This window comes from Aotus nancymaae, unplaced genomic scaffold (genome assembly GCF_030222135.1).
Source record: "Aotus nancymaae isolate 86718 unplaced genomic scaffold, 86718_ANA_hifiasm-v0.15.2.pri h1tg000012l, whole genome shotgun sequence".
In the NCBI taxonomy this organism is placed as follows: Eukaryota; Metazoa; Chordata; class Mammalia; order Primates; family Aotidae; genus Aotus; species Aotus nancymaae.
Genome location: NW_026988423.1, coordinates 27,614,412 through 27,639,167, shown reverse-complemented (window position 1 = coordinate 27,639,167; position 24,756 = coordinate 27,614,412). Strand labels below are relative to the sequence as shown.

Genomic DNA, 24,756 nt, shown 5'->3' with positions numbered 1-24,756 from the left:
AAATAAAAATAAAAAAATAAAATTTTTTTTAAAAAAAGAATGTGTGTCTCTAAGGGAGGCAAGAACTCTAAGAGCCCACTTGTTCCCCAAGGTATTTCTGCACTTATAGAGAGGTCAGGTAGGGTAACCTGTCTCTAGGAAGGCTCTAAGGAGCAACCTGGAACCCAGCCTGTGACCTGGTATTGAAGCCTGTTCTGGGGAGAATGCCAACCCCTGCCTTCCTGTCTCAGTGGAAGGAAAAAAACTGTTCTTGTGGAATGAGCAGAGAAATTCAGGGACCTGAAACAGTTTAGCGCAGGCATACCGGATGGAACAGAAGTATTTCCAAGAGCTTCATTTAGAGGCACAAGACAAATGAAAAATGAAGAAATAAAGCAAAGCAGGGCTGTGACTTCCTCTAACGCAACAACTGAGGGTGGACGCTATTTGGGGAGCTGTGTGAACATCAGCAGTGGAAAGGAAGGCGCTGTTGGGGAAAGAACACGGGGCTGCCTGTTGGACAGATCTGGCTGCATCACAACAGACTTGAATCCAGACTCAGTGCCTACCCTCCCCAACTCACCCCCAAAAAAAACACATAGTACTCCTGGCTTCCCCATCACTGCTACTGCGATCACCACCCTACCAGTCATGCAAGCTTGAAAATGATCTTTTCTTTTTTTTTTTTTTTTTTTTTGAGAGGGAGTCTCGCTCTGTCACCCAGGTTGGAGTGCAATGGTGCGATCTCAACTCACTGCAACCTCCCCCTCCTGGGTTCAAGCCATTCTGCAACCTCCCCCTCCTGGGTTCAAGCCATTCTCCAGCCTCAGCCTCCTGAGTAGCTGGGATTACAGGTGCCTACCCACATCTCTGGCTAAGTTTTGTATTTTTAGTAGAGATGGGGTTTCACCATGTTAACCATGGTTGGCCAGGCTGGTACTAACTCCTGATCTCAAGTGATCTGCTCTCCTCAGCCTCCCAAAGTGCTGGGACTACGGGCGTGAGCCACAGTACCTGGCCCAATCTTTGCTTTTGAATCCTTTTTCTTTCTCCTCTAAGATCCAGTCAGTTGCTATGTTCTGTGGTTTTGACTATCACATGACCTCACAAATCCATCATTTGTTTTTTACTATCTTCACCACTATCCTAAGGCAAAATCTCTTACCTGGAAAAAATTAACAGCGTTTTCACAAATGTATGTCTCAATATTTCCCTTTTCCTGTTCATTCGACACACAGCTCCTAAACTCTTTCTTCTTTTTTTTTTTACTTTATTTTATTTATTTCACATCTCCTTGAATTGAACTATCTCTTTCTTAAGCAAGAGATTACGTTGTCGGGAGTGGTGGCTCACGCCTGTAATCCTAGCAGTTTGGGGAACTGAAGTGGGTGGATCACCTGAAGTCAGGAGTTCGAGACCAGCCTAGCCAATATGGTGAAACCCTGTCTCTACTAAAAATACAAAAACATTAACCGGGTATGGTGGCAGGTGCCTATAATCCCAGCTACTTGGGAGGCTAAGGCAGGAGAATTGCTTGAACCCAGGGAGCGGAGTTTGCAGTGAGCCAAGATCACGCCACTGGACTCCAGCCTGGGTGACAGAGTGAAACTCTGTCTCAAAAAAAAAAAAAGGCTGGGCAAGGTGGCTCATGCCTGTAATCCCAGCACTTCGGGAGGCCAAGGTGGGTGGATCACGAGGTCAGGAGATTGAGACCATCCTTGGCAACATGGTGAAACCCCATCTCAAAAAAAAAAAAAGAGAAAGAGAGAGATTATGTCGCTCTGCCCTTTGCAACAGAAAAGGCCTTTCATCCCATCAACTGTTTCACTTTTCCAGCATACTTTGTTACTACTTTTCCACATTTCTTCTTTGCACCAGCCAAGCTGAACTATTACCATTCACTGAATATCCGTGCCCCCACCTCTCCCATCCTGTGCCTTTGTTCCTGTCACCTCCTCAACATCTCAACACCTTTCCTCCTCCTCTATTCTACCCAATGAATGAATTCCATTTTCCAAGCTCCATATCATATGCCACCTTCTCCCATAATAGAATCAATTGCCTTTTATTCAGAGCCACTCAGTGCTAAACATATACTAGATGATTTACATACTCTATTTCTAATATTTACAAAACCTTTGAAGGATTTAAGTTTTTCCTGAACCCTACATTGAATTGCCTATAATTTCTCTCCTCTAAATTTGCATATTCCTTTGATCATGAATAATTTCCCTTTATACTACACTATTTGTGTAGTTGTCTTTTTATCCTCCTAAATACATGCTACTGGTCAGCAACAACTATTACTAGATTTGAAGAAAATAAGAAGGTTCATCTCCAAGGTTTTCTCCAGTTTCAAATGGCTATGATCCTATAATTTAGGAACTTGTGTTTCGGCCGGGCGAGGTGGCTCATGCCTGTAATCCCAGCACTTTGGGAGGCCGAGGTGGGCGCATCACAAGATTTGGAGTTCAGACCAGTCTGGTCAACATAGTGAAACCCCATCTCTACTAAAAATACAAAAACAAACAAACAAACAACCAAACAAACATAGCTGGGTGTGGTGGTGTGCGCCTGTAATCCCAGCTACCGGGAAGTCTGAGGCAGGAGAATCACATGAATCCGGGAGGCAGAGGTTATGGTAAACCAAGATCGCACTGTTGAACTCCAGTCTGGGAGACAGTGTGAGACTCTGTCTCAAAAAAAAAAAAAAAAGAAGAAGAACATGAGTTTTTGGACAACTTAGTGTAGTTTCCATGAGTACCATCTTCTTGGAAGCCTCTGCTAAGAGAAGACAGAAAGATCAAAAAACACAGTCATGACCAGGCATGGTGGCTCATGCCTGCAATTCTAGCACTTTGTGAAGCTAAGGTTGCAGGATCACTTGAGCCCAGAAGTAACTTGGAACCCGGCATAATAACAGAGCAAGACCCTGTCTCTACAAAAAATTAGCCGGCATAGTGGCATGTGGCTGTAGTCTTAGCTTCTCTGGAGGCTGAGGTGGGAGGGTCGCTTGAACTGGCGAGGTTAAGGGTGCAATGAGCCATGATTGCACCACTGCATTCCAACCTGGGCAACAGAGAGACACCCAATCTCTCAAAAAAAAATAAAAAAACAGGTGGCTCATGCCTTTAATCCCAGCACTTTGGGAGGCTGAGGTGGGCAGATCACAAGGTAAGGAGTTTAAGACCAGCCTGACCAACATGGTAAAACCCTGTCTCTACTAAAAATACAAAAAAAAATTACCTGGGCATGGTGGCACATGCCTGTAATCCTAGCTCTCAAGATGCTGAGGCAGGAGAATCACTTGAACCTGGGAGGTGAGGTTGCAGTGAGCTGAGATCACACCACTGCACTCCAGCCTGCGTAACACAGCGTGACTCCATCACCAAAGAAAAAAAAAAAGTTGACATGAGCAATTTCATTGTTCATAAAGACCAAGTAAGGTAAGAAAGACAGGCACTATTAAGAGGTAATCTGGGGTGGTTAAAGAAGACATGATGAATTCAGTTAATGGAGGAGCCAGTGTGAGAGCAGGACTTCTAGTACTCCTGGTTCAGGACTCTTCCAACACCTTGACATGCCCTTGCCCATAGGAACATCCCATAATTCTTTGTTGTCATATTTGCTCCCCACATATTGCCATCTAGTCTCTGCATTACTCATTACAGATTTTCTTCTTCCAGTTTCCTACTATGTTGGAACCTTGGGGACTCACACCGAGATCAAGAGAGTGGCAGAGGAAAAGGTCACTTTGCCCTGTCACCATCAACTGGGGCTTCCAGAAAAAGACACTCTGGATATTGAATGGCTGCTCACTGATAATGAAGGGAACCAAAAAGTGGTAAGTAGACACCTGGCTGGAGTCCCTCCTCTTTCTTGTCCCCCTGCATTGGCCTTTCTTTAGTCTTCTAGTCTTTCAGTCTTTCTTGTTGGCTCTCAAAGAGCTAGAATTCCTTTTTCATCTGGCTTATACTTGAAATACTTTAGATAAAAACCATAGAGAAGAAAGAGCATTGCTGGGTGCGGTGGCTCACGCCTGTAATCCCAGCACTTTGAGAGGCCAAGGCAGGTAGATCACCTGAGGTCACTAGATCGAGACCAGCCTGGCCAACCTGGTGAAACCCCGTCTCTACTAAAAAACACAAAAATTAGCTGCAGGTGCCTGCAATCCCAGCTACTCGGGAGTCTAAGGCAGGGGGATCACTTGAACCCAGGAGGCAGAAGTTGCAGTGAGCCAAGATCGTGCCACTTCACTCCAGCCTGGGCAACAGAATGAGACTCTCTCTCAAAAAAAGAAAGAAAGAAAGAAAAGAAAGAAAGAAAGAAAGAAAGAAAGAAAGAAGGAAGGAAGGAAGGAAGGAAGGAAGGAAGGAAGGAAGGAAGGAAGGAAAGAAAGAAAGAAAGAAAGAAAGAAAGAAAGAAAGAAAGAAAGAAAGAAAGAAAGAAAGAAAGAAAGAAAAGAGTACTCGGGGCCAGGTGTAGTGGCTCATGCCTGTAATTCCAGCACTTTGGGAGGCCGAGGTGGGTGGATCACTTGAGGTCAGGAGTTCAAAACCAGCCTGGCCAACATGCTGAAAACCCATCTCTACTAAAAATACAAAAATAATTAGCCAGATGTGGTGGCATGCAATCCCAGCTACTCTCGAGGCTTAGGCAGGAGAATCGCATAAACCTGGCAGGCAGAGGTGGCAGTGAGCAGCGATCATACCACTGTACTCCAGCCTGGGCAACAGAGTGAGACTTAGTTTCAAAAAAGAATACTTGGGTTGTGAAAATAGGAGACTCGGTGTTCTTTGGGCAAGCCAGGACTATTAGAAAACCATCTGGTATTTGTGGAGGGAGGGAATCTGCACTGTTAGTGTCTTTGCCTAAGAAGGAGACTAAGTAGCCAATGATGAGGAGGGAAGAAAATGAAGACTAGGATGCAGTAGCTTGATTCCCTAGGCTGGTGGGCCAACCGGAAGCCCACTCTGGGAGGGCTGCTTCTGTTCTTCCTCGTAAATATTTATGACCACTGTCTATGCTTCAGCCTTCACAAAGTCATGACTTCCAAGTAATAAGATTATGTGATATGACAAACAATGTATGATGCAGAGAAACAAGTACAGGACATGAAGGAAAATGTTTCACACCTATCTAATTGGTGGAAAGATAATGATATTGGTTCTAGGGTGGAAAACTAAAGGAGTGGGCCCTGCGTCTTCAGTGCTCCGGTTGGGTTGCACCGTGATGATCCCTGTGCTTCCAGCAATGTGAACAGAACTTGTAGTGCTTGGTCTCCTGAGGATCTGCTGGGGGTGGCCTCTGTGAGAGAAGGAGAGAACGAGCACTTGGGAACCTACTGTTATTATCCTCTGCCTTGTTTGCATTCAGCCACAGTAGCTTTCCTGAGTCCAGGTTTTTTTGTTTTGTTTTATTTGTTTTATTTATTTATTTTTTTAATTATCATTTGTGTTTTATTTTTGAGACGGAGTTTCTCTTTTGTTGCCCAAGCTGGAATGCAATGGCATGATATTGGTTCACCACAATCTCCGCCTCCCAGGTTCAAGTGATTCTTCTGCCTCGGCCTCCTGAGTAGCTGGGATTACAGTTATGCACCACCAAGCCCAGCTACTTTTGTATTTTTAGTAGAGACGGGGTTTCTCCATGTTGGTCAGGGTTTCTCCATGTTGGTCAGGCTGGTCTTGAACTCCCTACCTCAGGTGATCCTCCCGCCTTGGCCTCCTAAAGTGCTGGGATTACAGGCGTGAGCCATTGTGACCAGCCCAGTACAGGTTTTCTAGCATAACTATTCTCATCCCCTTTACTCATTGAATTCTCTTTTTGTTAGAAGTTTAATCATTAGGCCAGGTGCGGTAGCTCATGCCTGTAATCCCGGCACTTTGGGAGGCCGAGGCAGGCAGACCACAAGGTCAGGAGATCAAGACCATCCTGGTCAACATGGTGAAACCCCGTCTCTACTAAAAATACAAAAAATTAGCTGGGCATGGTGGCGCGTGCCTGTAATCCTAGCTACTCATGAGGCTGAGGCAGGAGAATTGCCTGAACCCAGGAGGCGGAGGTTGCGGTGAGCCGAGATCGCGCCATTGCACTCCAGCCTGGGTAATAAGAGCGAAACTCCGTCTCAAAAAAAAAAAAAAAAATTAATGATGAGAAAATAAGCTGTATGGTCAGGCGTGGTGGCTCATGCCTGTAATCCCAGCACTTTGGAAGACCAAGGCAGGCGGATAACCTGAGGTTAGGAGTTCAAGACCAGCCTGACCAACATGGTGAAACCCCATCTCTACTAAAAATAGCTTGGTTTGGTGGCCCATGCCTGTAACCCCAGCTATTTGGAGGCTGAGGCAGGAGAATCACTTAAACCCAGGAGGCAGAGGTTGCAGTGAGCTGAGATCATGCCACTGCACTGTAGCCTGGTTGACAGAGCAAGACTCCATCTCAAAAAAAAAAAGAAAAAATTAGCCAGATGAGGTGGCACATACCTGTAGTCTCAGCCACTCAGGAGGCTGAGGTAGGAGGATCACTTGAGCCCAGAAGTACAAGGCTGAAGGGAGCTATGATCACACCTATGAATAGCCACTGCACTTCAGCCTGGGCAACATAGCAAGACCTTATCTCTAAATAAATAAATAAGAAGTTGTCAGGCCAGGTGCAGTGGCTTACATCTGTAATCCCAATAGTTTGGGAACCTGAGGCGGGTGAATTGCTTGAGCCCAGGAGTTCAAGACCAGCCTGGGCAACAAAGTAAGACTCTATCTGTACAAAAACAAATTTTTAATTAGCCAGATGTGATGACACATGCTCATAGTCCCAGTTTCTTGGGAGGCTGAAGCAGGAGGACAGCTTGAGCGCAGGAGGATGGCTTGAGCCTAGGAGGTCAAGGCTGCGGTGAGCTAAGATCACACCGCTGTACTTCAGCCTGGTCAACAGAGCCAGACCCTGTCTCTAAAAAAACAAAAACAGGCGGGGCGAGGTGGCTCACACCTGTAATCCCAGCACTTTGGGAGGACAAGGTGGGCCGATCACAAGGTCAGGAGTTTGAGACCAGCCTGGCCGACATGGTGAAACCCCGTTTCTACTAAAAATACAAAAATTAGCTGGGTGTGGTGGCAGGCACCTGTAATCCCAGCTACTAAGGAGGCTGAGGCAAGCGAATCTTTGAACCCAGGAGGCAAAGTTTGCAGTGAGCCAAGATTGCGCCATTGCACTCCAGCCTGGGTGACAGGGCAAAACTCCATCTCAAAAATAAAAAAACAAGCAAACAAAAAAAAAAGCGAAACAAAGAAAAAAGTTGTCCTTTTCTCTTCTCTATGTATACCACTAATTTTATAACATGGTTTATGCTGGGAGGAGCTAAGGTTTTCACTGAAAATAGATTTCAGTATTGCTATTATAGTTTCACCTGCTTAAATAGCTGTCTGCGTCACCTCATGATATTGATATTGCTTGTCATTTTGTTCTCATACAGCAACATCCTAAGATACTATCTGTTCTCTGTAGAGTGAGGTCACCTTAACCTGAGTATATTTATTTTTTTATTTTATTTTTATTTTATTTTTTGAGACAGAGTCTCACTCTCTTGTCAAGGCTGGAATGCAATAGTATGATCTCAGCAAGCTCCACCTCCCGAGTTCAAGTGATTCTCCTGCCTCAACCTCCTGAGTAGCTGAGATTACAGACGTGCACCACCATGCCCAGTTAATTTTTGTTGTTGTTGTTTTTCGAGATGAAGTCTCACTCTGTCACCCAGGCTGGAGTGCCATGGCGCCATCTCAGATCACTCCACCTCCTGGGTTCAAGCAATTCTCATGCCTCACCCTCCCAAGTAGCTGGGATCACAGGTGTGCACCACCACGCCCAGCTAATTTTTGTTTTTTTAGTAGAAATGGGGTTTCATCATGTTGGGCAGGCTGGTCTCCAACTCCTGACCTCAGGTGATCTGCCCTCCTCAGCCTCCCAAAGTGCTGGGATTACAGGCGTGAGCCACTGCGCCCAGCCTCCGAGTATGTTTATTTTAACAGTTTCTTGGTCAGTCCTAGATTTGATACTCTCAGTTCTGAATGAAGTGATTACAAGCACATGTTCCTGTAATAAAAATCGAAGAATTACTGATAGATTCTCTTCTTTTACTGCACTTGAGGCAGGTTCCTTAGGTCTTTCTGACTAGACCTGATCTTCGGCTTTCCTTTCTGCCCTCAAAGAATGCATTTTGAGCAAGAATGCTGCTAAGTCAGGTTAGAGAAAATCCTCTACCCTTGGTATCTTATCATCCTGTCCTGCCTACAATAATAATCCTATCAAGCAGGCTCAGCCAGAAACCCCCTCAGCCCTGATGGTCCCTCTTAGTAATTTCATGACCCCCACCCTGCACCTTGGTTGTTGTAAACTCCCCTTGTCCTTGCTGGAATCAGAATCAAGCCCAATCTCTGTCTCACAGCGGTCTTCATACCTATTACCATGCCCCCCCGCCACCTTGAATACAGTCTGTCTTACTATCTTTAGCAAGTTTTGGCTAGGTATGGTGGCTCATGCCTGTAATCCCAGCACTTTGGGAAGCCAAGGTGGGTGGATCACTTGAGGTTAGGAGTTCAAGACCAGCCTGGTCAACATGGTGAAACCCTGTCTCTACTAAAAATACAAAAAAATAGCCAAGCATGGTGGCCAGCACCTGTAATCTCAGCTACTTGGGAGGGCAAGGCAGGAGAATAGCTTGAACCCAGGAGGCAGAGGTTGCAGTGAGCCAAGATTGTGCCATTCCACTCCAGCCTGGGCAACAGAGCAAGATTCTGTCTAAAAATAAACAAATAAATAAATAAACAAGTTTCACTGGATAATTTTCCCATTAACAATTTCACGACGGGTGCTGTGGCTCACGTCTGTAATCCCAGCTCTTAGGGAGGCAGAAGTGGGAGGACAGCTTGATCCCAGGAGTTTGAGACTTGCCTGGGCAATATAGTGAGACCCTGTTCTCCCACAAAAAGGAAAAAAACAAAAAGACAAAAAAAAAAAAAAGCGTAACTCCCCTCAAAGCAACAACCCCCCCTTTTAAAAAATAAAAATAAAAAAATTTTTTAAAAATCAATTTCACACATCTGGCCAGAGACGGTGGCTCGCACCTGTAATCCCAGCACTTTGGGAGGCCAAGGCGGGTGGATCACCTGAGGTCAGGAGTTTGAGACCAGCCTGACCAATATGGTAAAACCCTATCTTAAAAAAAAAAAAAATTCACACATCCAACTTTCACCCAAGTATTTTCATTTGAATTAAAGAAAAAATGGGCCAGGCGCGGTGGCTCATGCCTGTAATCCTAGCACTTTGGGAGGCCGAGGTGGGTGGATCTCCTGAGGTCAGGAGTTCAAGACCAGCCTGGCCATCATGGTGAAACCCCATCTTCATATATATATTTAAAAAAAAAATGAGTTGCTTGGTTATATAGCCAAGTGAATATAAGGGTTAGGATGTTAATTACTGATTTCAAAAAGCCACTGATATGGCTTTAAGCAGTCACAATTCCCTACTTGTCTTTAGTTGATACTGTGAAGCAAGGATGTCCATTAATTTAATCATTTAAGTTACACAAATTTATTTAGCACTTACTGTATGCCATGCTAGGCACCAGGATACAATAGTGAAGAAGACTTCATAGTCCTTGCTTTCTTAGAGGTTATAGTGAAAAGACATTCAATAATTTTTTACAAAGATCCTGGCACATTGGCTAGTGTCTGTAATCTCAGCTACCCAGGAGGCTGAGGTGGGTGGAGTGCTTGAACCCAGGGGTCTGAGACCAACCTGAGTGACACAATGAGATCCTATCTCTTAAATAAAGTAATTAAATATTAAAAAAAAAAAAGGAGGTGGGGGTAAGAAGAAAGGCAGGAACAAAGGAAGCAATAAATATTACTGATATGCCAGGTACAAATCTGTTTAGCACATATTATCTTATTTAATTTAATATGTGTCAGTTGCAGTAACTTGTGCCTGTAGTCCCAGTTATCGGGAGGCTAAAGTGGGAGGATCTCTTGAGGCCAGGAGTTCCAGATGGCCTGAGCAACATAGTGAGAACCCCCATCTCTAAAACAATTTTTAAAATGTCTTAATGTAATACTCATAACCAGGATTAATGGGCCCATTTTACAAATAAGGAGCTGAGGTATGCCCATATGTGCGTACACACACAAACATAGTGAACAAATTGCCTTAGTTCACCTAATTTGCATTTTCAAATTAGGCACCCTGGGCTGCACCAGGCTCAGTGGAATCGGGAGGACTTGAGTTCAGGAATTCAAGACCAGCCTGGGCAACATGGTGAAACCCCATCTCTACTAAAATATAAAAATGAGCTGGCCATGGTGGCTCAGGCCTATCATCTCAGCCATTTGTGAGGCTAAGGTAGGAGAATGGCTGGAGCGTAGGAAGTCGAGGCTGCAGTGAGCAGAGATGGTGCCACTGCACTCCAGCCCGGGTGACTGAGGGAGACAGTCTCAAAACAAATTAGGCGCCCTGACCTCAGTGCCTGGTCTGTGAACCACTAGCTCTATTACCTTCAAAAATAATTTGAAAGTGTAAGATGTGCTATGTAGGCTTCTCTGAGAAAACACCAAATGGTGGGAAAATCCTGATCTAAAACATCAAGAGATATCTGCATCCATCTCCATTCAAAGCAGTCTTACGATGGCTCTGCAGGTGACGGCACAGCAGAATGACTGCCAGAAAGTTGAGCTGCTCCATCTGTTCTATACAAGTCCTAACAAACTGTCCCAGGTCCACCAGGAATGCCATAATACAAACAGCCCCAAACCACTGAAATTCCTATTTTGAATTTTTTTCTTTGTTTGCAAAAGGATTAAACTGATGTTCATTTTTCTCCCATCATACCCCAATGAACTGCTTAGTCTCAGCACTACATTTCTTAAAATTAAAAACAAAATAGGCCAGGTGCAGTGGTTCACATCTATAATCCTAGCACTTAGGGAGGCCAAGGTGGGCGGATCACTTGAGGTCAAGAGTTTGAAACCAGCCTGGCCAACATGGTGAAACCCTGTCTCTATTAAAAATGCAAAAAAATTAGCCAAGTTTGGTGGTGGGTGCCTTTAGTCCCAGCTACTTGGGAGACTGAGGCAGGAAAATTGCTTGAACCTGTGAGAGGGAGGTCATTGTGAGCTGAGATCATGCCACTGCACTCCAGTCTGGATGACAGAGTCTCAAAAAAAAAAAAAAAAAAAAAGACTATCTTGCAATTGTATAATTTCTCCTTTTCAAAGATGTCAGATGCTTACCTGTATGTGATCCCTTTTTTCTTCATTAACTACTGAGACAGTCTCAGCCTGAGCAACACAGTTCGATCTATCTCTTAAAAATGTGTGTCTTTGTTCATGTGTGTGTGTGTGTCTTTGTGTTTGTTGTATAGACAGGATTTTAGGGAAAGGGAGGAAAAGCAGATGCAAGCAGATCTACTTGAATGTACTAATAAGCACTGTGATAGAGGTATGCCCCAAACACCAAAGCCTGAAGCAGGAAGTCACCATTCTAACTGGAGAGCCAAGAAGGCTATATACAGAAAGTGGTCCTTGAGCTTGATCTTGAGACCTTGTATAGGTGTTGTTGAGGCAAAAATAGAAGAGAAAAAGGCATTTCAGAAGGGGAAAAACTGCATAATTGAAGCTGAGATCTATCAGAAGACAGTATTCAGAATCAAGAAACATCAGGTTTGGGGACAACGAGATGCAGAGATGTGAGGGCAGAGGTCAAAGATGAGGCACGGTCCAGACTGCACTGCATAGTGTAACATTCAGAAGGTCAGGCCTTCAGCAGTGTGCACCAGTGATGGGAAACAGACTTTCAGCCAGGGAAATTTTGCTACACAAATGTGTGGAATTGTGGCAGGCCATTTCTCCCTAATAGCCAAACAGACAGGGCTGTGTGACAGTCACAGACAGGCCTGCATAGCTCTCCAGTAACAGAGAAATTTCCACAGCGCTGCCTTAACACGGAGCAAATAATTAATTAAACCTAGGGAAATCGGTGCCCAGACATCAAAGCTAGAAATGAAATGTAGGGTCAGTAGGAGCCTTGCCTAGGCTTCTCCCTATCCTGGAGCAAGTCAAAATAACGGAGACAGTCTCACATTCCTGATGCCAGGACCCTTCTTCAGTCGACGAAATCTGAGACAAGTCAAGGTAACAGAGGCAGCTGTTTGAATAGATTTATTGGAAAGTCTAAGGCAGCTCTTTGGACCAAGATGTAAATGAGGTAAGATAGAAATAATCCTTCAGCTGGGATGGTGGTTCATGCCTGTAATCCCAATGCTTTGGGAGGCTGAGGTGGGCAGATCACTTAAGGTCAGGGGTTCAAGACCAGCCTGACTAACATGGCAAAACCCTGTCTCTACTAAAAATACAAAAATTAGCTGGGTGTGGTGGTATGTGCCTATAGTCCCAGCTACTCGAGAGACTGAGGCAGGAGAATTGCTTGAACCTAGGAGGCAAAGGTTGCAGTGAGCCGAGATCGTGCCACTGCACTCCAGCCTGGGTGACAGAATGAGACTCTGTCTCAAGAAAAAAAGAAAGAGAGGAAGGAAGGGAGAGAGGAAGGGAAGGAGGGAAGGAAGGGAGGAAAGAATCACTCCAGTACCACAGTAGACAGGCCTTGAAGGTACTGGGACCCTCACAGCTTAATCGGACTTAGCAAGCATTTTTCTTTTTGGCCTCTGACCTTCCAGTTGAAACAAAATTAGTTACCTATAGACTTAGGCAAATGCTATACTGCACATAGTCACATAACCCCAACCTGTATAGGCATTAAGAAAATTGTAACACTTTTGAGTTGGTCTGGTGGAATTATCTCCGACCTTCTCCCTGTATCCAGTTACAGCAATAAATTCCCTTCTTTTCTAGTTTGTCTGCTTCTTGTTATTGGGCCATGAGAAAATGCAACAAGACCCAGCTCTTTCCAGGAACAGAATATTCTGTATCCTTTGGGTACTGAGCTGAACAATTTTTAAAACCTTAGGGGCTTTCTTGAACCCAGAACCAGGCTAATAAAAATGATGATGCTGGCTGGGCACGATGGCTAACACCTGTAATCCCAGCACTTTGGGAGGCCGAGGCGGGTGGATCACGAGGTCAGGAAATCTAGACCATCGTGGCCAACATGGTGAAACCCTGTCTGTACTAGAAAAAAATACAAAAATTAGCTGGGCATGGTGGCACGTGCCTGTAGTCCCAGCTACTCAGGAGGCTGAGGCAGGAGAATCACTTGAACCAGGGAGTCGGAAGTTGCAGTGAGCCTAGAATGTGCCACTGCACTCCAGCCTGGTGACAGAGCAAGACATAAATAAATAAATAAAAAAAAATGATGATGCTAACACTTGAGTGCTTACTGTCTCATTCCCACAAAAATCCTATGAAGTAACACAGGCCCCTTTTACAGTTCAGGATCTCAAGGCTTAGAAAGGATAAGTGATCAGAGCCAGGCACACAGCTGTCGGTGGAGAGGCTTCCGTTTGCAGATCATTTGACTTTCCAGCCAGTTCTCGAAATCACCTCAGGTGATCCACCCGCCTTGGCCTCCAAAGTGCGTGGATTACAGGCGTGAGCCACCATGCTCGGCTGGCTCGGGTGATTCTTATGCCTCAGCCTCCCGAGTAGCTGGGATTACAGACACACACCATGACGACCTGCTAATTTTTGTATTTTCAGTAGAGACAAGGTTTTACCATGTTGGCCAGACTGGTCTTGAACTCCTAACCTCAGTGATCTGCCCACCTGGGCCTCCTAAAGTGCTGGGATTAAAGGGTTGAGCCACCATACCCAGCCTTTTGTTTGTTTGTTTTTTTCTTTTTTTGAGATGAGTCTTACTCTTTCACCCAGGTGGGAGTGCAGTGGTGCAATCTCAGCTCACAGCAACCTCCACTTGCCGAGTTCAAGCGATTCTCCTGACTCAGTCTCCTGAGTAGCTGGGATTACAGGCATGTGCCACCACGCCAGGCTAATTTTTTGTATTTTTAGTAAAGACAGGGTTTCTCCATGTTGGTCAGGCTGGTTTCAAACTCCCGACCTGTTTGAAACTGGAATTCTCCAAATTCAAATATACCTTTCAAGACAAAGACATCTCCAGATGCTAGCCCAAATGCTAAAATAAACAAGCGGTTGGGATGGCTCACGCCTGTATTCCCAACACTTTAGGAAGCTGAGGCAGGTGGATCACCTGAGGTCAGGAGTTCGAGAACAGCCTGACCAACATGGTGAAACCCCATCTCTACTAAAAATACAAAATCAGTGGGCGTGGCAGTGCATGCCTGTTAATTCCAGCTACTTGGGAGTCTGAGGCAGGAGAATTGCTTGAACCTGGGAGGCGGAGGTTGCAATGAGTGGAGATTACGCCACTGCACTCCAGACTGGGCAACAAGAGCAAAACTCCATCTCAAAAATAAATAAAATAAACAAGACAGAAATTCCAAAGCCCTCAGGCCAAAAAGGTCACCCACCTCCCAAAGCCCACAAACCCCAAAACATCCTAAGCACTTCACTGTCTTCTAGGTTTTGCCCTTTTCATTCTCCTAGAAAGCACAAACTGACTTCATTGTAGGTGATTATGCATCTGGGGAAATTTGGACAAATAAGAAAGAAAGAGAAACATTAACTGAGCACCTATGAAGTGTTCCAAGCTTTATCTGGAACACTTATCTCCAGGTGTCAGCCCCTTACTTTCAGTCTTTGAGTGCAGACAAACTCTAGAGCTTCCAGTGTTTTCCTGTTGCTAATGCAATTCCTTCTTTTCCAACTATCCCAGCAGTTTTGCATTACTAAGGCAGCTCTTCCACCTGCCAAGAAACCTACCCTTCCTATGGAGTGTAACAGGATGTGGGGCCAACAACACCCCACAAACATTTATTTATTTCTTTCACTTTTTTATTTTTATTTTTTGAGACGGAGTCTTTCTGTTGCCCAGGCTGGAGTGAAGTGGCATAATCTCCACTCACTGCAACTTCCGCCTCCCGGATTTAATCGATTCTCCTGCCTCAGCCTCCTGAGTTGCTGGGTTTTTAGGTGCACACCATCACACCCTGTCTTCTGTTCCTTTTTCTTTTTTTTCTGAAATAGAGTTTCGCTCTTGTTGCCCAGGCTGGAGTACAATGGCGTGATCGGCTCACCGCAACCTCCACCTCCCAAATTCAAGCAATTCTCCTGCCTGAGAATTGCAGTCATGTGCCCCCACGCCCAACTAATTTTTGTATTTTTAGTAGAGACAAAGTGTCTCTATGTTGGTGAGGCTGGTCTCGAACTCCTGACCTCAGGTGATCTGCCTGCCTCCCAAAGTGCTGGGATTACAGGCATGAGCCACCTCGCCCAGATACCTGTTTAATTTTTTTATTTTTTAGTAGAGATGGAGTTTCATTATGTTGGCCAGGCTGGTCTAGAACTCCTGACCTCAAGTGATCCACCCACCTGGGCCTCCCAAAGTGCTAGGATTACAGGCATGAGCCACTGCGCCCAGTCATATATATATATATATATATTTTTTTTTTTTTTTTTTTTTAAGACGGGGTTTCACCATGTTGATCAGGCTGGTTTGGAACTCCTGACCTCAGGTGATCTGCCCGCCTTGGCCTCCAAAGTGCTTGGATTACAGGCGTGAGCCACCACGCCCGGCCTTTTTTTTTTAAAGATGGGGTTTCACCATGTTGGTCAGGTTGGTCTTGAACTCCCGACCTCAGGTGATCCGCCCACCTTGGCCTCCAAAGTGCTTGGATTACAGGTGTAAGCCACCACGCCCGGCCACATTTTTTTTGTCCCTCAGGCCCATACTGGCTGATATATTTTTTTTAATTTTGTTTTATTTTTTGAGAGAGGGTCTCACTCTATCACCCAGGCTGGAGTGCAGCGGCGCAGTCTTGGCCCACTGTAGCCTCAACCTCCTAGGCTCAAGCAAACCACCAACCTTGGTCTCCCAAAGTACCGAGTCTGGCCCCCACAAGCATTTAAAACAAACAAGTACCACATCCAGGAGAAGGGCTGTGATCCTAGCTCTTCTGTATGTAAAGCAGCGGGCTTTCCCTTGAGTGCTAGGAACCCCATGGAATTATCTGCAAAATAATATGTGCATTTTTTTCCGTGTCAGAGTTCATAGGTCTTATCTGACTGAGAGAAAAAAACAAGGTGTGACTAAGCAATTACTTAGAAGTGGTGCTGGTAGGGGCCGGGCAAGGTGACTCACACCTGTAATTTCAACAGTTTGGGAGGCCAAGATGGGCGGATCACCTGAGGTGAGGAGTTTGAGACCAGTCTGGCCAACATGGTGAAAGCCCATCTCTACTAAAAATACAAAAATCGCCGGGCGCGGTGGCTCACGCCTGTAATCCCAGCACTTTGGGAGGCCAAGGCGGGTGGATCACAAGGTCAAGAGATCGAGACCATCCTGGTCAACATGGTGAAACCCCGTCTCTACTAAAAATACAAAAAATTAGCTGGGCATGGTGGCGTGTGCCTGTAATCCCAGCTACTCAGGAGGCTGAGGCAGGAGAATTGCCTCAACCCAGGAGGCGGAGGTTGCGGTGAGCCGAGATCGCGCCATTGCACTCCAGCCTGGGTAACAAGAGCGAAACTCCGTCTCAAAAAAAAAAAAAAAAAAATCAGCCAGGCATGGTGGCGCAGGCCTGTAGTCCCAGCAACTCAGGAGGCGGAGGTTCCAGTGAGCAAAGATCGTGCCACTGCATTCCAGCCTGGGCGAGATTCCCTCTCAAAAAAAAAAAAAAAAAAAATAGCATAGAAACGTCTCCCTGGCCCTAAAAACTCCTCCCTGGGATGCACAGCCCCCAGTGGAAACACATGGTTATTAATTAGTGATGTTTACCATGATTACAAGAGGCGCCAGAAGAACTATCCCCATGCTAGCAGGATTACACTGCAGCTGCCCTAGTTTCGAATTAAGGTATGTGTTCTTACCTCATAGAGGCACTCAACAAATATTTATTTTTATTTTATTTTATTTTACTTTTTTAAAGACGGGGTTTCACCATGTTGGTCAGGCTGGTCTTGAACTCCTGACCTCAACAGGTGATCCGCCCGACTCGGCCTCCAAAGTGCTTGGATTATAGGCATGAGCCACCACACCCGGCCTCAACAAATATTTATTAAACAAAAGAATGGCTTGAAATCTAAGTATTTTATTGGAAACTCACCACCTTAATCTTTTTTTTCTATTATTTGAGACTGGATCTCTCTCTGTTGCTCAAGTTGGAGTGCAGTGCAGTGGTACAATCTCGGCTCACTGCAACCTCACCTCCCACGTTCAAGCAATCCTTCCAACATCAGCCTCTTGAGAAGTTGAGACTACAGGCACCTACCATCATTCCAGGCTAACTTTTGTATTTTTTTACACCAGGGTTTTGCCATGTTGCCAAGGCTGGTCTCAAACTCCTGAGCTCAAGCGATCTGCACATCTCAGCCTCCAAAAGTCCTGGGATTATAGGTGTGAGCCACTGCACCCCGCCTTAATCTTGTTTTAAACTGTAACTGCACTATACTGACTTTTTTAGTGCAAGGAGTTAATAATTTGTTGCAAGGAGTTAATAATTTAGTGCAAGGAATTAATAAAATACTAAGAAGAGTATCTAGCAAAAAGTACATGCCATGCACATTTGTTAAATAAAGACAAAAACCCTGACTGAGTGCACTGCGTTGTGTTGATGGATTTTTTTTTTTTTTTTTTTTTTTAAATATAGAGTCTTGCTTTGTCACCTAGGCTGGAGCGCAGTGGCAGGATCTCAGCTCAGTGCAACCTCTGTCTCTAGGGTTCAAGCATTCTCCCTCCCTCATCCTCCCGAGTAGCTAGGATTACAGGTGCCTGCTACCATGCCTGGCTAATTTTTGTATTTTCTAGTAGAGAGGGGGTTTTGCCATATTGGCCAGGCTGGTCTTGAACTCTAGACCTCAGTTGATCCACCTGCCTCAGCCTCCCAAAGTGCTGGGATTACAGGCTTGAGCCACCTTGCCCAGATGCATTATTTTCAATAGAAGCTGAATGTCATGGAGAGGGGAGGGAGGAAAGCTACGTGTTATGGAGAAGGGAGCAAGGATAGGGATTTACCTTCAGAAATCCCGGGCTTCAGTGTGAGCTGTGTAATTCATCTTGGGCAAGGGTCTTCACCTTTTAGAGTCTAAAAGCTTTAGAGTTCAAGTTTTCTGAAAATTAATTATGGTCTCATTTTTCTCATATATTAATTTCCACGGAAATAGAAATTTACTTGTGGATGGCTGATGGAGATGCCCATGTTTCTGATCCACAGCAATGCAAATCAATCTTGTTCATGAAGATGTGAATGAATTTTGTCCTAAGGAGAATGTAAATCTCTTTCAGTCCTAATTTTCATTTAAACTGGTTATAACACCTTACTGGTTCATTAAGTGAAATAAAATACTTGACATTTATTTTCTATCTATATGAGAGTCATAGTTTTACCTTTTCTTTACAAAAGTTATCCTACCAGCCTGGGCAACAGAAGGGGACCCCATATCTATTAAAAACAAAAAAATTGGCCAGGCACGGTGGCTCACACCTGTAATCCCAGCACTTTGGGAGGCCGAGGGGGGTGGATCACAAGGTCAGGAGATCGAGACCATCCTGGCCAACATGGTGAAACCCCATCTCTAAAACATAAAAAAAAAATAAAAAAAAAAAACAAAAAAATTGACCAGGCCTGTGATTCCAGTACTTTGGGAAGCCAAGGCCGGCAGATCACAAGGTCAGGAGTTTGAGAACAGCCTGGCCAACATAGTGAAACCCCATCTCTACTAAAAATACAAAAATTAGCCAAGTGTGGTGGCACACACCTGTAATCCCAGGTACTCGGGAGGCCGAGGTGGGAGAATCACTTGAACCAGGTAGGCAGAGGTTGCAGTGAGCCAAGACCACACCATTGCACACTCCAGCCTGAGTGACAAAGTGAGATTCCATCAGCTGGATGCGGTGGCTCATGCCTGTAATCCCAGCACTCTAGGAGGCCGAGACAGGCATATCACGAGGTCAAGAGATTGAGACCATCCTGGCCAACATGGTGAAACCCCCATCTCTACTAAAAATACAAAAAACTAGCTGGGCATGGTGGGGCACGCCTGTAGTCCCAGCTACTCGGGAGGCTAAGGCAGGAGAATTGCTTGAACCCGGGAGGCTGAGGTGGCAGTCAGCCGAGGTCGCGCCACTGCATTCCAGCCTGGCGACAGAGCGAGACTCTGTCTCAAAAAAAAAAAAAAAAAGTGAGACTCCATCACAAAAAAAAAAAAAAAAAATTGGGTTTCTCAGTAGGAAAATGCAGTGAGCCACGGCACAGGAACACAAATAAGGCATAACTCATGAAAGGGAAATAATGTAGCCTTTTTTTTTTTTTTTTTTTTTTTTGAGACAGTTTCGCTCTTGTTACCCAGGCTGGAGTGCAATGGCGCGATCGCGGCTCACCGCAACCTCCGCCTCCTGGGTTGAGGCAATTCTCCTGCCTCAGCCTCCTGAGTAGCTGGGATTACAGGCACGCGCCACCACGCCCAGCTAATTTTTTACATTTTTAGTAGAGACGGGGTTTCACCATGTTGACCAGGATGGTCTCAATCTCTTGAACTCGTGATCCACCCGCCTTGGCCTCCCAAAGTGCTGGGATTACAGGCGTGAACCACCGCGCCCGGCCCAATAATGTAGTCTTATTTTGCCCAGGTATGTGAAGTAGACTAAATAAGGAATGAGATTGAGAAGATAATGTAGGGGCTACTTTGAGGACCCTAGGCTGTCTGGTCATCATTCAGAAGCCATTAAAGGTTTTTGAGCTGGAAAAGAGCTCTTGCGAATTTTAATTAAAATTAACTCGGGGCCAGGCACGGTGGGTCACGCCTATAGTCCCAGCTATGTGGACGGCTGTGGCGGGAGAATCCCTTGAGCCCAGGAGGTTGAGGCTACAGTGAGCTATGATGGTGCCACAGCACTCCAGACTAGGCAACAGATTGAGACCTTGTCTCTACAAAAAAAAAAAAAAAAAAAAAAAATTACCTGACAGCAGTTGCAGTATGTAGAATACATTAAAGAGAACAATAACATATAGCCGGGCAGCTGGAAATATAAAACTGGAGCTCAAAAATGTGTTAGGAATAGAAATACGGGATGGGCACAGTGGCTCACGCCCGTAATCCCAGCACTTTGACGGATCACTTGAAGTCAGGAGTTGAGACCAGTCTGCGAAACCTGGCGAAACCCCATCCCTACTAAAAATACAAAAATTAGCCGGGTGTGGTGGTGCAGGACTGTAATCCCAGTTACTCAAGGCGCTGAAGCCGGAGAATCGCTTGAACCCAGGAGGCGAGGGTTGAAGTGAGCCGAGATCATGCCACTAAACTCCAGCCATGGAGACTGAGTGAGACTGTCTCAAAAAAAAAGTGGTTGGTAGAGTTTAGTGTTTGAAATGAAAGGGTAATATTGAATGAAAATGTTTTAAGTATATTATTTAATATCAAGGTAGGGTATTTTATATCCTCTTCCCTGTTACTCTTCCATTTCCTCCCCCAAAACCCCAAGACCCTAAGATCTTCAGTATAGGAAGTGTCCTTCCTACCTATTTTCTAAGCGATGGGCATGGTACTGACACAAGCTAACATTTGCTGAATAAAAAGAATATGCAAAGAAGAAAACATATTTTTCTCAGAAAGGTGTTAAAAGTGAATGTTTTGGGTTTTTGTTGTTGTTGTTGTTGTTTGAGACGGAGTTTCGCTCTTGTTATCCAGGCTGGAGTACAATGGCGCTATCTTGGCTCACCGCAACCTCCGCCTCCTGGGTTCAGGCAATTCTCCTGCCTCAGCCTCCTGAGTAGCTGGGATTACTGGCACGCACTAATTTTTTGTATTTTTAGTAGAGGCGGGGTTTCACCATGTTGACCAAGATGGTCTCGATCTCTTGACCTCGTGATCCACCCGCCTCGGCCTCCCAAAGTGCTGGGATTACAGGCGTGAGCCACCGCGCCCGGCTCATAAAAGTGAATGATTATACTGAAGAGTTTTGATAAATGAATTGATGGACATTTCATTGGATGGCTTTGAACCTTCTCAGGAAAGGATCTGAGGAGCTTTAGAGCATCACGTGATTGAGGGCAGGGTTGAGGGCTTAAGTAGAGTGAAACAATTTGGAACAGCTGCAGCTGAAATGTGCCTGGGAGACGCCCATATGCTTGCATGCCTTTTTTAGTGCCCTTCTGTGTATCTGGAATGCTCCCTCCAGGCCTTTTCTCCTTGCCTCTCAAAGCCTAGATCAAATGCTACCAACTTTTCTGGGACACTTCCTTGATATTATTTCAAATAAATCATTTATTTTTCTCTGTTTATATGTTTTTCCTGTTAATCTCACTGTATTATAAATTACTTGAAGCAAAGAAGAGGTTTGCCAGGTGCTGTGGCTCACACCTGTAATCCCAGAAGTTCGGGACCAGCCTGGCCAACATGGCGAAACCCTGTCTCTACTAAAAATACAAAAAATTAGCCAGGTGTGGTGTACAGGCGCCTGTAATCCCAACTACTCAGAGGCTGAGGCAGGAGAATGGCTTGAACCAGGCAAGTGGAGGTTGCAGTGAACCAAGATCACACCACTGCACTCCAGCCTAGGTGACAGAGCGAGACTCTGTCTCAAGAAAAAAAGAAAAGAAAGGAGTATGCAGGAGAAAGATAAGTCTCCTCCCCATCTTTATCTTCCATTCTTTCTATTCTCCTTGGAGTCAATTACTGATAACCATTTATTGTGTGCCCTTTCACAATCTACAAACGAAAAGGTATCTGAAACCAGTCTTAAACAATTTAGAAAGTATATTTTGCCAAGGTTAAGGATGCACTGTGACAGCCTCAGGAGGTCCTGAGGGCATGTCCCCAAGGTGGTCAGGGAATAGTTTAGTTTTCTACATTTCAAGGAGACATGAGACATTAATCAATATATGTAAGATGTACATTGGCTCAGTCTGGAAAGATGGAAAAACCTGAATCAGGGAAGGGCTTCCAGGTCTTAGGTAGATAAGAGACAAATGGTTGCATTCTTTCAAGATTCTGATTAGGCTTTTACTGGATACCCAATTTACAGGAATAAATCATGTGTGCTTTAGTCCAGCTTAGTGAAATAGGCAAAGGAAGAAATCAGATATGCATTTATCTCATGAGTGTAGAGGGGTAACTCTGAGTTCTGCCTGTCCTTTGTTCACAAGCAATTTCCTCGTGGGCAAATTATGAGGGACGACTGTAGCTTTTCTATCTTTGTAGCTATCTTATTCAGGAATAGAATGGAAGGCAGGTTTGCCAGACACAGTTCCAAGCTTGACCTTCTCTTTGGCTTAGTGATCTGGGGGTCCTGAGGTTTATTTTCCTCTCGCAAGTCTATGCTTAATATATGTGTAGTTCTACACTTGCACATTTGCCTCCTTTTCTTGACTTAGCTATGTGACCCTTCAGTATGTAACTCAAAATTCCTTACCGATAAGATGGACTGGTTCTGTGCATTTAATAATTAATACTCTATAACTAAATCCTACACAAATATAAAGTGTTACTATTTTTGGAAGGAGAAACAAAGACTAGGCAAAATGTACTGTACTTTTATTCAGAACAGAGGTCTCTTGGACTCTTAGCCCCAGGCTTGACCACTTTGTGCTACTGGGAGTACTCCCTTTGCTCTTCTTGACACCATCAGGAAAGGCAGGCTGATGCTTGACTCTGCCTCGGTCTATCCCACAGGTGATCACTTACTCCAGTCATCACGTCTACAATAACTTGACTGAGGAACAGAAAGGCCGAGTGGCCTTTGCTTCCAATTTCCTGGCAGGAGACGCCTCCTTGCAGATTGAACCTCTGAAGCCCAGTGATGAGGGTCGGTACACTTGCAAGGTTAAGAATTCAGGGCGCTACGTGTGGAGCCATGTCATCTTAAAAGTCTTAGGTAAGATAGGATGCCAAGGTGAATGTCTACAGCTTATTTCTGAGGTATCTACGAGTGACAGCCATACGCATCATGGTGACACAAAACTTCACATTCAGTACTTTGTATTATACATGCAGAGGTCACCTCATTCAGTTCCCTGGGAAGAAATGAGTATCTTGGCCAGGCACGGTGGCTCACACCTGTAATCCCAGCACTTTGGGAGGCCGAGGCAGGTGGATCATGAGGTCAGGAGTTCAAGACCAGCCTGACCAACATGGTCTCTATTAAAAATACAAAAATTAGCTGGGCATGATCAGTAGTTCAAGACCAGCCTGACCAACCCCGTCTCTACTAAAAATACAAAAATTAGCAGGGCATGGTGGTGCGCACCTGTAATCCCAGCAACTCAGGAGGCTGAAGCAGGAGAATCGCTTGAACCTGGGAGATAAGAGGTTGCAGCCTAGGCGACAGAGCGAGACTCCATCTCAAAAAAGAAAAAAAAATCTGTATTCTGTATTATAGCCGTAAGAAAAAATGAAAATATGAGCAATTTTCCATAGTTGTCCATTACAAAATGTAAATATTCTCTAATATTTAAGTGGGATCTTCATATTGAAGTCTCTCAGATTTCAAATTCAAGTCTGTTTTTTGACAGCAAGAGCTACTAAGTTCTACTTAATTGCTTCCAAATTAATACACTTGTTTCAGTATCAGTAAAACCATGCTCAACTTTCCTAAAATGTCCAATAATAGTGTGTCTTGAGAAGTAATGAGGGAGTTTCTGAGGCAGCCCCCAAAAATTACAACAGCACCACTGGTAGCAGCTGGAACCGGGGGTATGTGTGCTCAGGGTATGGAGGTGGATGTTTTTCTGGGGGTAATGTAAAGCAAGGCGACATTAATCCCCACTCAAAAGATGACCAAAACGGATGCCTGGAGAAACAACTCAATAGGACATAGTTTTTCTATTGAATCTGGTGTTTGGGGATCTTTGAATCATTACACTTTTGCTTGTTGTTGTTGTTGCCAGTGAGACCATCGAAGCCCAAGTGTGAGATGGAAGGAGAGCCGACAGAAGGAAGTGACCTGACTTTGCAGTGCGAGTCATCCTCTGGCACAGAGCCCATTGTGTATTACTGGCAGCGAATCCGGGAGAAGGAGGGAGAGGACGAACGTCTGCCTCCCAAATCTAGGATTGGTAAGTCATCTTCTCACCAATCCACTGAGCCAACAAGATAGTGCTCTATCCACAAGTTCTAAATCGGCTTTGTCAGCAACTCACTATGTGACCTGAAATACCCTGCTGAACCTACTGAACTTCCATTTTTAAAATCCATTAACTAGGACAGAAAATGTGTCTTTTCTTTCCTCAAATGACATGTAAAAGTCGCAAAAGAGATTAGAAAGAATGTACTACATAAATCCACTGTATCTAAATATGTTTAGTATCCCTTAAATGTTCATAATCTTTTGCAAGTTTTGAGGATGTGCTACAACTTAAAAGAATGTTTACCTTTCTTCTCATGTTCCCAAAGGGTATATTTTCCATCATTTCATCCTTATCAAATAGTATGAAGACTCTCAAGTCAGTGATACAATCAACAATAAATATAGATACCATCACTAAAGGAATTTACAGTCATTCTTTCTGCTTGTGCAGACTACAACAACCCTGGGCGAGTTCTGCTGCAGAATCTTACCATGTCCTCCTCCGGACTCTACCAGTGCACAGCAGGCAATGAAGCTGGGAAGGAGAGCTGTGTGGTACGAGTAACTGTACAGTGTAAGCATCCAAAGGAGTTTTTGTTTCACTTTTTTATTTGTTTTTGCATTCTGGATCAATGTAAG

General features: G+C 44.7%; 1 protein-coding gene across 2 annotated transcripts in view; it reads left to right on the top strand.

Annotated features, from left to right (window-relative positions):
* The window catches only part of CLMP (CXADR like membrane protein), a 130,770-nt gene that overhangs the window by 94,242 nt on the left and 11,772 nt on the right, over positions 1-24,756 (top strand). Inside the window, exons 3-6 of one of the 2 annotated variants that reach the window (XM_021671211.2) lie at positions 3,666-3,823; positions 22,725-22,926; positions 23,939-24,106; positions 24,569-24,691. In XM_021671211.2, coding sequence (XP_021526886.1) covers positions 3,666-3,823; positions 22,725-22,926; positions 23,939-24,106; positions 24,569-24,691 — 651 coding nt within the window. Of the gene's footprint in view, positions 1-3,172; positions 3,824-22,724; positions 22,927-23,938; positions 24,107-24,568; positions 24,692-24,756 lie in introns of those variants that run through there. The other variant, XM_021671210.2, reaches the window with a different exon arrangement.